At 43.8% G+C, this 11,697-nt stretch overlaps 1 protein-coding gene across 6 annotated transcripts in view; it reads right to left on the bottom strand.

Moving 5' to 3' along the window:
- Positions 1–9,595: 9,595 nt before the first annotated feature.
- The window catches only part of CACNA1C (calcium voltage-gated channel subunit alpha1 C), a 250,474-nt gene continuing 248,372 nt past the window's right edge, over positions 9,596–11,697 (bottom strand). For all 6 annotated transcript variants that reach the window (XM_050747023.1, XM_050747020.1, XM_050747019.1 and 3 more), the window contains one exon: positions 9,596–11,649. In XM_050747023.1, the coding sequence (XP_050602980.1) occupies positions 11,350–11,649 (300 nt within the window). In that variant the 3' untranslated portion in view covers positions 9,596–11,349. The remainder of the gene's footprint in view (positions 11,650–11,697) is intronic.

The raw sequence follows: 11,697 nt of genomic DNA, 5'->3' as shown, positions 1-11,697 counted from the left end.
ATGAAAGGATATTAAATTTTGTCAAATACTTTTTCTGCATCAATTAAGATGATCATGTGTTTTCCCCTGTATTTTATTAATGTGGTCTATTACATTGATCAATTTTCATATGTTGAACCATCTTTGCATTCCAGGAATAAATCCCACTTGGTTATGGTGTATAATGGCTTGCTAGTATTTTGTTGAGGATTTTTGCATCAATGTTTGTAAAAGACAATGGTCTGTACTTTTCTTTTCTGGTAGTATCTTTGTCTGGCTTCAGTATTAGGGTAATGCTGGCCTCAAAGAATGAGATAGGAAGTGTGCTCTCCTCTTCAATTTTTTTTGAAAGAGTTTGACAGGTACTGATGTTCTTTAAATGTTTGGTAGAGTTTGCCAGTGATGCCATCAGGTTCATGGTCTTTCTTTATGGGGAGATTTTTGATTATTGATTTAATCTCCTTACTAGTTATAGCACGATGTGGATTTTCTAGTTCTTTGTAATTTAGTCTGGGTGAGTCTTCTTTTTCTAGGAATTTGTTCATTTCATCTAGGTTATCCAATTTTTTGGTGTACAATTGTTCATAGAACTCTCTTACAGTCCTTTTGATTTGTATATAATTAGTAGTAATGCCTCCACTTTCATATCTGATTTTAGTAATCTGAGTCTTTTCTCCTTTTTTCCTTGTCTGTCTAGCTAAAACTTATCAATTTTGTTGATATTCTCAAAGAACCAATTTTGGTTTCATTGGTACTTCTCTATTGTTTTCCATTCTATATTTCATTTATTACTGTTCTAATTTTTATAATTTTCCCTCCTTCTAGCTTTGGGTTTAGTTTGTTCTTATTATAATTTCTTAAGTTGTAAGGAGAGATTGTTAATTTGTTTTTTTTTTTTAATGTAAGAACTTATAGCTATAAAATTTCTTGTTAGCACTGCTTTCTCTGCATTCCATAGGTTTTGGTATGTTGTGTTTCTGTTTTCATTTGTCTCTAAGTATTTTCCAATTTCCCTTGTGATATCTACTTTTTTGATTCAATGGTTAAGAGTCTGCTGTTAAATTTCCACAAATTTGTGAATTTTCCAACTTTCCTTCTATTTTGTATTTCTGATTTCATCCTGCTGTGGTTGGAGAAGATACTTTGTATGACAGCTTTTAAAATATATTGAGATTTCATTTGTGGCTTAACATATGGTCTACCCTGGAAAATGCCCCATGTGCTTTTAAGAAGAATGTGTATGCTGGTGTAATTGGATAACGTTTTCTGTATCTCTGTTAGATATAGTTGGTTTATTGTGTTAAGTCCTCTATTTCCTTATTTATCCTCTCTGGTTATTCTATCTATTATTGACACTGGAGTATTGAAATCTCCAATTGTTATTGTAGAATTGTCTATTTCTCCCTTTGATTCTGCCTGAAGTTTTTGTTCCATATATACCAATGGTCTGTTATTAGGTGTGAAACTGTTTATAATTGTTATAATTTCTTGCTGTATTGAACCTTTTATTAACATATAATGTCTCTTGTAAGCTTTTTAAAATGTGAAGTCTATTTTTTCTGATATTAGTATAGCCCTTCCTGCTTTTGGTTACTATTTGCATAGAATATCTTTCCCTGTCACTCTTAGTCTGTTTTTGTGTCTGGATCTTAAGTGAGTCTCTTGCAGATGCATATAGTTGGCTCATGTTTTTCAATACATTCTGCCAAGCTCTGTCTTTTGACAGTTTAATCCATTTAAATTTAAAGTAATTACTAACAACGAGGGACTTACTTCTGTTATTTTGCCATTGTTTTCTAATACCTTCTTTTGTCCCTCATTTCCTATATTACTGTCTTCTTTTGTGTTGAGTTGATTTTTTTGGTAGTAAAGCACTTAAATTCCTTTCTAATTTTCTTTTGTGTATATTCTATAGCAACTTTCTTTGTGGTTACCATGGGGATTGTATTTAAACTCTCAAAATTATAACACTTTAATTTGAATTTATACCAGTTTAGTTTCAATAACATATAAAAACTCTGTTTCTTTACTACTCTGTCCTCAGTTCTTTGAGTTGTTGCTGTCCCAAAATTACATCTTTATACACTATGTGCTCCAAAACACACACTAATAATTTTGGAAAATGCATTAGTCTTTGAAATTATGTAGAAAATAAAATGTTGAGTTACAAACTAAAGTTACAATAATACTACCTTTTAGATTAATATTTTTTTTAAGTACTAGTCTCTTAAGTAGAAAATAAAAGTGGAGTAGAAAAGAAAAAGCAGAGTTATAATTGCCCATGTATTTACCTTCATTGAGATCTTTTATTCTTCATACAGCTTCCAATTACTGCCCAGTGTCCTTTCATTTCACCCTGCAGGAGTGAATTTCTTGCAGGGTAGGTCTAGTGGTAATGAACTCCTTCAGCTTTTGCTTATCTGGGAATGCTTTAATTTCTTCTTCACTTTTGAAAGACAATTTTGCCAGATATAGAATTCTTGTCTGATAGTTGTTTTTTTCTCTTTTAGCACTTTGAATATACTGGCCCACTGCCTTCTGGTCTCAAAAGTTTCAGGTGAGAAATTTGCTGTTAATCTTACTCAGAATACTCTTGTGTGTCATAAGTCACTTCTCTGTTGCTGCTCTTAAGAGTCTCTCTTTATGTTTCAAAAACTTAACTATAACATGTCTTAGTATGGGTCTTTTTCATCTTACTTAGAGTTTGTTAAGCTTGGATATTTATATTCATGTCTTTGGTCAAATTTGGAAAAATTCCAGTTACTATTTCTTCATATATTCTCTATTCTCCTTTCTTTCTCTCTTATTCTTCTTGGACTCCAACAATGTGTACGTTGATCTTGATGGTGTCCCACAAGTCTTTTTAGGCTCTGTTTACTTTTCTCAATATTTTATTTCTGTGTTCCTCAGACTCAATAATTTTCATTGTCCTATCTTTAAGTTTACTGATTCTTGCTTCTTCCTGCTCAATTCTGACTTTAAATCACCCTAGTAAAATTTTCATTTCAGGTATTGTATTTTCAGCTTTAGAATTTTTTTGTTTCTTTTTAGGTGTTCTATTTATTGATATTACCATTTGTTCATACATCTTTTACTTGACTTAATATCTTTCTTTAGTTTTTTGAACATCTTTAAAGAGAGTTGTTTTAAATTCTTTGTCTAGTAGATCTGCCATCAGGTCTTTTCTAGGAGCAGTTCCTGTTTATTTATTTTTCCTTTCAACGGGCCATACTTTCCTGTTTCTTTCTTTGCCTTGTGACTTTTTGTTGGAAACTGGACATTTGAATCTAAGAATGTGATAACTCTGGAAATCAGAGTTTCTTCCTTCCTTAGGGTTTGGTGGTGATGTTTTTGTCTTTAATTTTTTAGGCGACTCTGTGCCAAGCATCAGCATGAGGTGTAAATTTCAGGTCTTCTCAGGTGTTTTCTGAGCCTGTTTCTTTCCCTGGGTATGTGCAGTCACTTTCTAATTTTCCTTGTATATGCAGTTGCTTTTGAGTGTCTTAGTCTTTAATGTCTGGCTCCCAAAGAAGGAAAGAGAGAAAAGCGAAGGGGGAGGAGGAGTGCTGGCTCTTCAAATTATCTGGAAATCACTTCAGCTGGTGGTGGAGGGGCTTGCAGCGGTGGGGAGAGGTGCAACAAAAGTAGCTGCCCACCTCTGTGTTTGCACTTCTGTGATTAGCAGCAGCAATAAGTATCCTGAACAAAGATCCCTGAAATTTGAAGAACAGGATACTTTCAGCCCACTCTGGCCTCTACACTCTGTGCAAGCTGGTATTGGAAAAGTGCTCAGCTGCCTGTATTATGAGATAAATAGTACTTTCTCATAATAATAATGGGTTCTGCTGGTACTATTTCCACCCAAGGAAGTCACCCAGGTTCTCTCTTCATGCCTGTCTATGCAGTGCTCACCCTTCCAGGAGTAGAAAATGGGCTAGGGGAGGAGAGTGGATTAGCTGCTACTGTACTAAGACCCGGAATTGACCAAAATTAACCTTGATTTACTGTCCGAGCCTCCCCCTGAAAGTTGCAAACCTTCATTAGACTCCAGAGTTTCAAAATATCAATAGTTACACGAACCAGATTCTGCCAGTGTATTTGTTGTCTATCAGGGAGGATTCTTGGTGCTCCTTACTCTGCCATCTTCCCACAATCTCTGGGACAAATTATTTTTAGTTAAGGGGTTATTCTGAAAGCTTTATCGAAGTCAGTTTAAGTTATAGTAACCAAAAAAAGAAAAGCAATCTTACATTTGTATAGTCCTCATAGTACTTTATATATTATCATGTCTCCCCGTCCTTTCTGCTCTCCTACATTCCATCCCTCTTCCCTTCTGTCCTTCTTTCAAAACCAATTTAGGAGACAGCTCTTCCTGTCTAACTCATGTGAATTAGCCATTGAATTCCTCTGATTTTGTCTCCTTTTTAACTGTTGGCCATTTTCCTGTCAACTCTTTCCTGAGAAGGAAGAAATAGGAGATGGATTAACTGCTGAATGGACTTAGGTATTATCATTGGATTCATATTTCCTGTGTTCTCTCCAGTCTTCTTCCTTTTGGAGATCCCAGACAATTGAGATAACTGAGTGAAGTTTGTTTTTGCGACCTCTAGGAAACAGGAGAAAGGAAGAAATATGGAAGAGGGAAGATACAATGAAGCCAATGTAGACATTGTTAAGAAATTTATTTGCAATTCTTATTTTTTGTGTTTTTTGTTTGTTTTTTAAATAACATCATTCCTTAGATAAAAATGCAATCTTACAGGAATATACAATAGTGTCTCACACAGAGGTGACCCTGAAGCTCTCCTTGAAGGGTTGCCCCTTCCAGGTTCCCTGGCCTTTCTCGAGGGTGAGAAGGCCATCAGGCGAGGCCTCTGACAATGGGATTATTTGAGGATTACAAACTGTACAATGATATTTACAACAGTAAGACTGTGAAGTCGTGGAGCCTGGAGGGGAGGATGTGGGGGTGTGTAGGGGTGTGGGGAACAGTGACAATGGAGGCAGTGCCCATCTTTCTGTGCCTCTCTGATAACAGGCATGATACAGATTGGTTTGGCGGATGAAGGTGGGTCTGAGCCGGAGGACACGAGGAGAGGGGAGCTTTATCTGGAGCCTTTCACTGGAGGAAAGTTTTGCATGGTAGCTCTGGTGGATTAAAATGAAACAGCAATGTTATGAGAGTAATAGACCTTTCAGTGCTTCACCAATGGGGAATCTGTCACCCTATTTCTTAATGAGCGTGTGTGTTTTGCCATGGGTTATTCTCATCCACTACCATCACAGACTTGTCCAGACATGCTCATCTCTGTTTCCCATGGCCTCATTGCAAGGCCTCATTCCCATCAGGCTCTGGGAGAACAGCATGCATTCTGGGCAGGACAGGACATGGAAATGGGGTGGTATATAATCTGGCTGGGATTCAAGAGATGGATTTCAGGTGTGGGGATGGGCTGCAGCTGGATGCATAGGTGGCCTGAGCAGGAAAAGAGGAGGTGCGCACAGCTTTGGGATGCTGGAGACACCTCCTGAAGGAGATCTTTTTGCACAGGACTGTGTGTTTACAAATCGTCTTCCCTTGATGTGCAAGTTCTTTCCTTTCCCCCCTTTAAACATTGGTATAGTTTCTCCATGTTGGGAAGTCTTGGGGTTGGGTGCTATGTACAGGACCCAGTGACCCACTCTCTTTTGCTTCTTTTCACTCTATAGGAGAACCTTCTCTTTTCTCCTGGCCAGTGGCCAGGAGAGGTTTCCTCAAGGAGGTCCCTGAATCCTGCAGCCTCAGGTTCCTTGGCAAGGGAGTCACTGCTTGGCCTGGTGCCTGCTCACTTCTTTTTCCTAATTCCCTTGGTAATAAACTTGAGATCTCTAAGAATTCCATAACGGGAATTCTCCAGACCCAAACAGTGAATAAGAATCATTCTGTCCATTTCTGCATTTCCTCACATAGAAATGACCCACTCTTAAAAAACCTACAAGCTCTTCCACCCAGAGCTTTTTGATAATGACCTTGGTTTGAGGTGCATGAGTGAATTTTAGAAATGAATGTACAATGTATGTCTGATTCACACCAGGGGAAGTGGCACGGTGCCCTTTCTGGGATCCCTACAAAGTCAAATTCCTTAGATTCTGAGAATTGGGGTGCATGGGATGCCCTGAAAAGGTGGGGGTGTCCCTGTGTAGCAGCCAGTAACCTATCTGAAGGGAGAGGACTTGGCTCTGGTGACGTAACATCTCAAACCTCAGTGTAATTACTTAGTCTTCATCTTTTCCTCCTCATTCTTAGTAGAGATGTGGGAGAATTTTCATGAAAAATGCTAACTCTGACTCCTGTCGGTGCTCCGCAGATGTGTTTACCCTTCATCCACTCAGCTGCAAGATCCAGAGTGCCTGGAACGCTTCTCTAATTCCCCACAAAGACCACGGATCTTTGCCACTGCAGGTACTTTGGCTCAAACCTCTTAAAGTCATCCCAGGTAAAAGTGTTGATTGTAGTATTCTCTCAATGTACATAAATAGAATGTATCTCATAATAACAGGAGCTTCTGATGGTACTACTTCCACCCGAGGGAGCCACTCTGCTGCGCCCTCCTTGTCTGTGTATACAGTGCTCACCCTTGCAGGAGCAGGAAAGTCCCTTATCTAGAGCTCAACCCCAGCCCTTGTGCCTGAAAGGTGTGTGTCCTAGGGAGGTGGTTCAAGCATCCCCCCCAGTAATGTGGAGATGTGGCAGAAACCCATTCGCCTGTTATACTGGTATCTGGCTCCACAAAGAAGCGTTTCATTGCTTTGACGTAAAAATAAACTGATGAATGAAGTTAAGCCCAGAAGTGGCTTCACAAAGAGGTTGTGTAAGCATCTGCCCATGGGACTCCCTTCCACGCACCGTCTTTCTCACTAGGTGTTGGGAAAGACAGAGAGCTGGGGCCGGGGAGGGCAGTGGGAAGAGGAAGCTCTGCTTAGGGACAGGGAAAGGTGCCCCATTCCTGACAGTTGTAGGACTTTTCTCTGCCTCCTGTCTTCCCCCTCAACCTCCTCAAATCGTAGCCGCTGGAGAACCTGGACTCTGGCAGCTGAGGGCCTCCCTGTGAGTGAGGTTCAGGCTTCCCCGCCTGTCTTTGCACAGGAGCCTGTGTCAGGTGGCACCTGGACCACATGAGGGGAGGGACATCAGCAGAGGGGGGACAGGGCGGCAGACACCCTCACACCCCGCCAGGTAGGCTGACATGGCTGGGACAACACCCCCAGATGGAACGTGTACTCTTCTCACCTTCCCAAATCCTTGAGATGTCAGCGGCTCCACCACACGGATCACTGTGGGTGGGTGAGCTGAATACGTCCTTCCATGAACTGGGAAGAGACCCAGAGGGAGTCAAACTATGCCCTTTTCTTGCCTCCATTCTCCTCCCAGTCCTCCCTGTGCTGACATCTGCCCCAGAGGCAGGTCTTCATTAAAACATGGAATTGGCCCGGACTGCATCAGCAAGTATTTGCCGCCCCTGGGGTTTAAAGAGGTCTTCTGGGAGTCAGCAGCCCCTGTTGTGGCCTCTTTGCTGAATTGTTTCTAAATCCTCAACAATGATATTTCAATTATTCTAGGCCTCTAGGGACGGAGAGGCCATCATCCTCCTTTGCCACCTTTCCCACGATGAGGCTAAAAACCCTGATGACCAGGGTTCCACTCTATCCCTGACCTACATCCTTGTTCTACTTCTTTGCCTTTAGGAGTGGTGGCTGTGTATCTTCAGGACTCCATCCTTTGGGTGACTTCCAAAGTCCTCATTTTCAAGGTGTCCCTATTTCTCAGGAGATGAACTTGGGCATGGAAAGGGCTGCGTTTCCTGAGGTTGCCCCCCGTGTCTTCAGCTGCACAGTCAGGAGACATGCTGGGTGGAGAAAAGCTGGGAGAAAAAAAAACAGGCAGCTTCACTCCAGACAAGCACCTGGAATTTGGAACTGGGAAACAGAATGAGAGTCATTGCCTTGCTCTTTTGAGTGGATTTCCCAGAGTGAGACCTACTGGATTAAGAAGGAGGAAAGGGGTTATAATAATACCTTCTGAATCAAAGCTGGGAAAAATTCTCTAAGGTCTGGAAATGAAAGAGGCAGGGCTGGTCAGAGGACAAAGAATTAAGCTGACCAAACTGCAGACCTTAAACTGTTTCTTCAAGTCCCTTGGGCCCTTAGCCCCTGGCTGTTTTCTCCTGCCACTTGGGGGCTGTCAGGAGGGGTATGGAAGATGTGACAATTATGTTTTATAAGGTCATGGGGAAAATTCCATTTTAGGTGGAGAGTAGACATCACTCGGAAAACTGTGGATGCGGTTCATTGGTGTCACTACTTGTGCCAGTCTGTTCTGATGACAGGCATCGTACACCAGTCTTATTCTAGATCGGAAGATCAGTCTCGGACAGTCCTCCCGTCCTAGACAGGGAACGCCCGTGTGTACCTCCGGGTAGAAATCTTCGGAACTTTATAAAGGATGATACCTAAACTCAATTTCTAGAGGACCTTGGTGGCACTGAAAAGGAATCAAGAAAGTCCGGATGACTTGGGTGTGGATACCCATAAAGAAACTCTGTTTCTAGACTGTGTTAACCAGGGAGTATCAAGTACATTTCTCCACTTTTTCATGAATCAGTCCAGCAAGCTGTCATAGAGGAATGGACTGTCCCTTATTTTAATTTCTAGCTTACTTCTATATGTGCCAAGAGGGGCTGAGGGAACACTAGGACTGAAAGAGATTTAATGGGTCAGTTCTGGGGGAATGGTTGGGTCCAGTTTTCCCCAAAGCAGTCCCTTTTCAGCCATCACTGTTGATATACATTTGAAGGACACAGCACCAAAAGAGTGATGTTCTAGGGAGACACGTGAGCATCAGAGATGCCCCTACAAAATCTGTTCCCACCCCCACTGTGATCTCCGGATGCCTCTTCCCCTGTCCTGGCCGCCGCCTCAGCAGCCCAAACATTAGGGCAAGCCTGAAGGAAAGGCTGCTCCAGAGTGAGGAAGGGATGGAGAAAGGAGCACACAGAGTTGACTTTCAGATGGATCAGGGTTTCACCCGTTCCTTTCTCGAGCCCCTGCTGTCCTCGCTGGGTAGAGCGGAATCCTGAAGTGAGGATGCCCTCCCTCCAAGCAGCCTGACTTTAATTTTATCCTCCCGGTTGGTGTACACTTTCCTAAGGAAGCCAACGAGAAAAGTCTGTGTGGTGGGAGCGAAGGCAAAGCCAGCCACCTCTTCCGTGGGGGATGCGGATACCAGCCCGGTGACTGAGGGCTGGTCAGAACGCCTCCCTACGCCTAACAGTGAAGGGCTGTTCTTGGAGAAGTACCAAATCGGATGACCAGAGCAGAGTGGACAGTGAAGCCTGGAATAAAATAGGTCCTGGTCTATCACAGCAAGAGGCGGTACGAACATACCCAGCAAACGATTTTGGAAAAATTGAGGCAAAAGGAAGCGAACACAAGATATGCAAAACAGTAATGTCCAAACCTGTTTGTGGAGAGCAGAATAATGACTACACTGGTGATACCTTTGCTCATTGTGCAAATTAAAGAAAACTTGTTCCCTTTCCCCCAACCACATATAGAAAAGCACTTAAGAGTTCAAAGGTAAAGCTTGTCACACTCCAAATACAAAATGATTTACTTTACATGCAGCAAAATATACAAGAAGTGAATCCGAAAACCAACTTAATTCAATTCATTATATTCGCTTGGCACAATTGCAATTCAGTTTTAAAAAAATATTTGAAAAATACTGAAACTGACCTGAATTCAAGTATAACGGTTTCTTCAACAGAAACATTATCAATGCAATAAAACATTACACGGAATATAGTGAAGCAAAATGCCTTCTTGTGTTTTTCCCTTAAATTTCTGTGTCTTTTTTTTAAAATACAGTTTTAATGCCAACACAACTCACAATTGTATTTTTAAATGAATATTATTGCATTGTTTTTGCATATCTTGTGGGACAGAAAATGCAAAGAGTTACTGATTCCCATTTCAGAAGCAGAGACAGTGGTTTGTTTTTGCTTTCAAATGGCCCCAGATTCAGATCTTCTCACAGCTAAACCAGAAAGGGGGGACTGCGTAGTCACTGGTGTGCACGGGCACATGGTGTGGGTGCATATACATAGGACATATGCACACAGACAACCCACCACACACACACGCGTCGCACACACTCGGAGACTCGCGCATGCTCCTCTCTCCCAAACCCACCTGTACACCCAGCATTAAAAGGAACCCAACTCTATCACCCACATGTGCAAGACCACATCAAGTGCATTGCAATTACCTTTCCATGAGAAAACCGAACCAAACCAGAACAAAAATAGGTTGCTACCTAAGGAAATGATAACAAATTATTGGGCATACACAATGGTTGGTAAAACTCTCCTGCAGCGGCTTCTATTGAACCTCCGTGGAAAAAGGAAACCACAACCGTTTAAATAATACAAGAAAACCAAACCGGATGTACATTGGCAAAAGTGAAAACAGAAAGGTGAGGGGGCTACAGGACTTTGTAAACACTCTTCTTCCTCCCCTCCCCCTGGGAAAACAAAATAAAAAATAAAAAAAACCCAAAACCAAAAAGAAACTGCAACATGCTGTCAAGAAAAGTGTCAAACCACAAAACAAAAGAGCGCTCAGCGGAAGCTCAGCACCACCTGGTTGCGCGGAGCCGGCGGCCCCTTCCCGGCGGCGCAGCTCCTCCCTTGCGCTGCCTGCGGGCCGGCGGCTGGCTGGGAGCTCGGCGTGGCCCGTGCCGGTCGGGGGATCCCGTCGCAGGTGGGCAGGGGCGGGTCGGGGTGAGCGGCACCATGGCCGGCCCGACGCCCATCCCCAAAGCTCCGCGCCCCTGACGGCCGCCGCCTCCCTCTCCGGGCCGGGCTGGGGTCCTCCTGGAAGTCCTGCCCCGCTCCCTTCTCCAAATCCGCGGGACCCTGGCTCTAGGGAGACAGCGAGGCTCGTACAGAATATGTGCAAATGGTTTCTACAAGCAGAGTCGAAAGACACCCGTTTGCTGTAGGGTCCTTTGGGTGAGGGCGCGCGGGAAGCCGGGGTGCTCTCCCCGCAGAGGCGTGGCTGGGCCCGGGGCCTGCGGGCTGGGAGAGGGCAGGCGCCTTCCTCGCGCCCCGGGACCCTCGCCGCCTCCTCTCCCCGCCTCTGCAGACGCAGCCGGGCGCCTTCCTCCCGGAGGGCGGCTCGCGCACCCAGGCTCCGCGTCTTGTCCCAACAGAAATGAATGAAGACGCTGTTCCGGTTAACTCCAGGTCACGAGAACAGTGAGGCACTTCTGAAACGAACCCATTAGGAACATTGAAACAAATAAAAAAAGCCCGCATCTGGCAGCGCCCACTACAGGCTGCTGACGTAGACCCTGCTGTCCTGGAGCTCCTCCTCGCTCAGGCGCCCCCGCGCGCGCGCACAGCCCGCGTCCTCTTCGCCCCCGGCTCGGTCCTGCCCCGCGTCCCTGCAGTTCACAAAGGGTAAGAGGGCGCCATTGGGGCTCTGCGGGGCGCCCCCGCTGAGGATGTTGTCGGCCGCGCTCTCCATCTCCTCTATGGTCATGTCGCAGGCGTCCGCCAGCTCCTGGGTGGTGACCTCGATGAACTTGGGATCTTGAGCGAACTGCCCCAGTCCTTCAGAAATCAAGACCTGAAGGAGCGGGGTGGGAGCCATGAAGAACCAAAGGAACATTATTCC

Source organism: Macaca thibetana, chromosome 11 (genome assembly GCF_024542745.1).
Source record: "Macaca thibetana thibetana isolate TM-01 chromosome 11, ASM2454274v1, whole genome shotgun sequence".
Lineage (NCBI taxonomy): Eukaryota > Metazoa > Chordata > Mammalia > Primates > Cercopithecidae > Macaca > Macaca thibetana.
The sequence above is the reverse complement of the archived record's forward strand: the minus strand, read 5'-3'. Positions and strand labels throughout refer to the sequence as shown.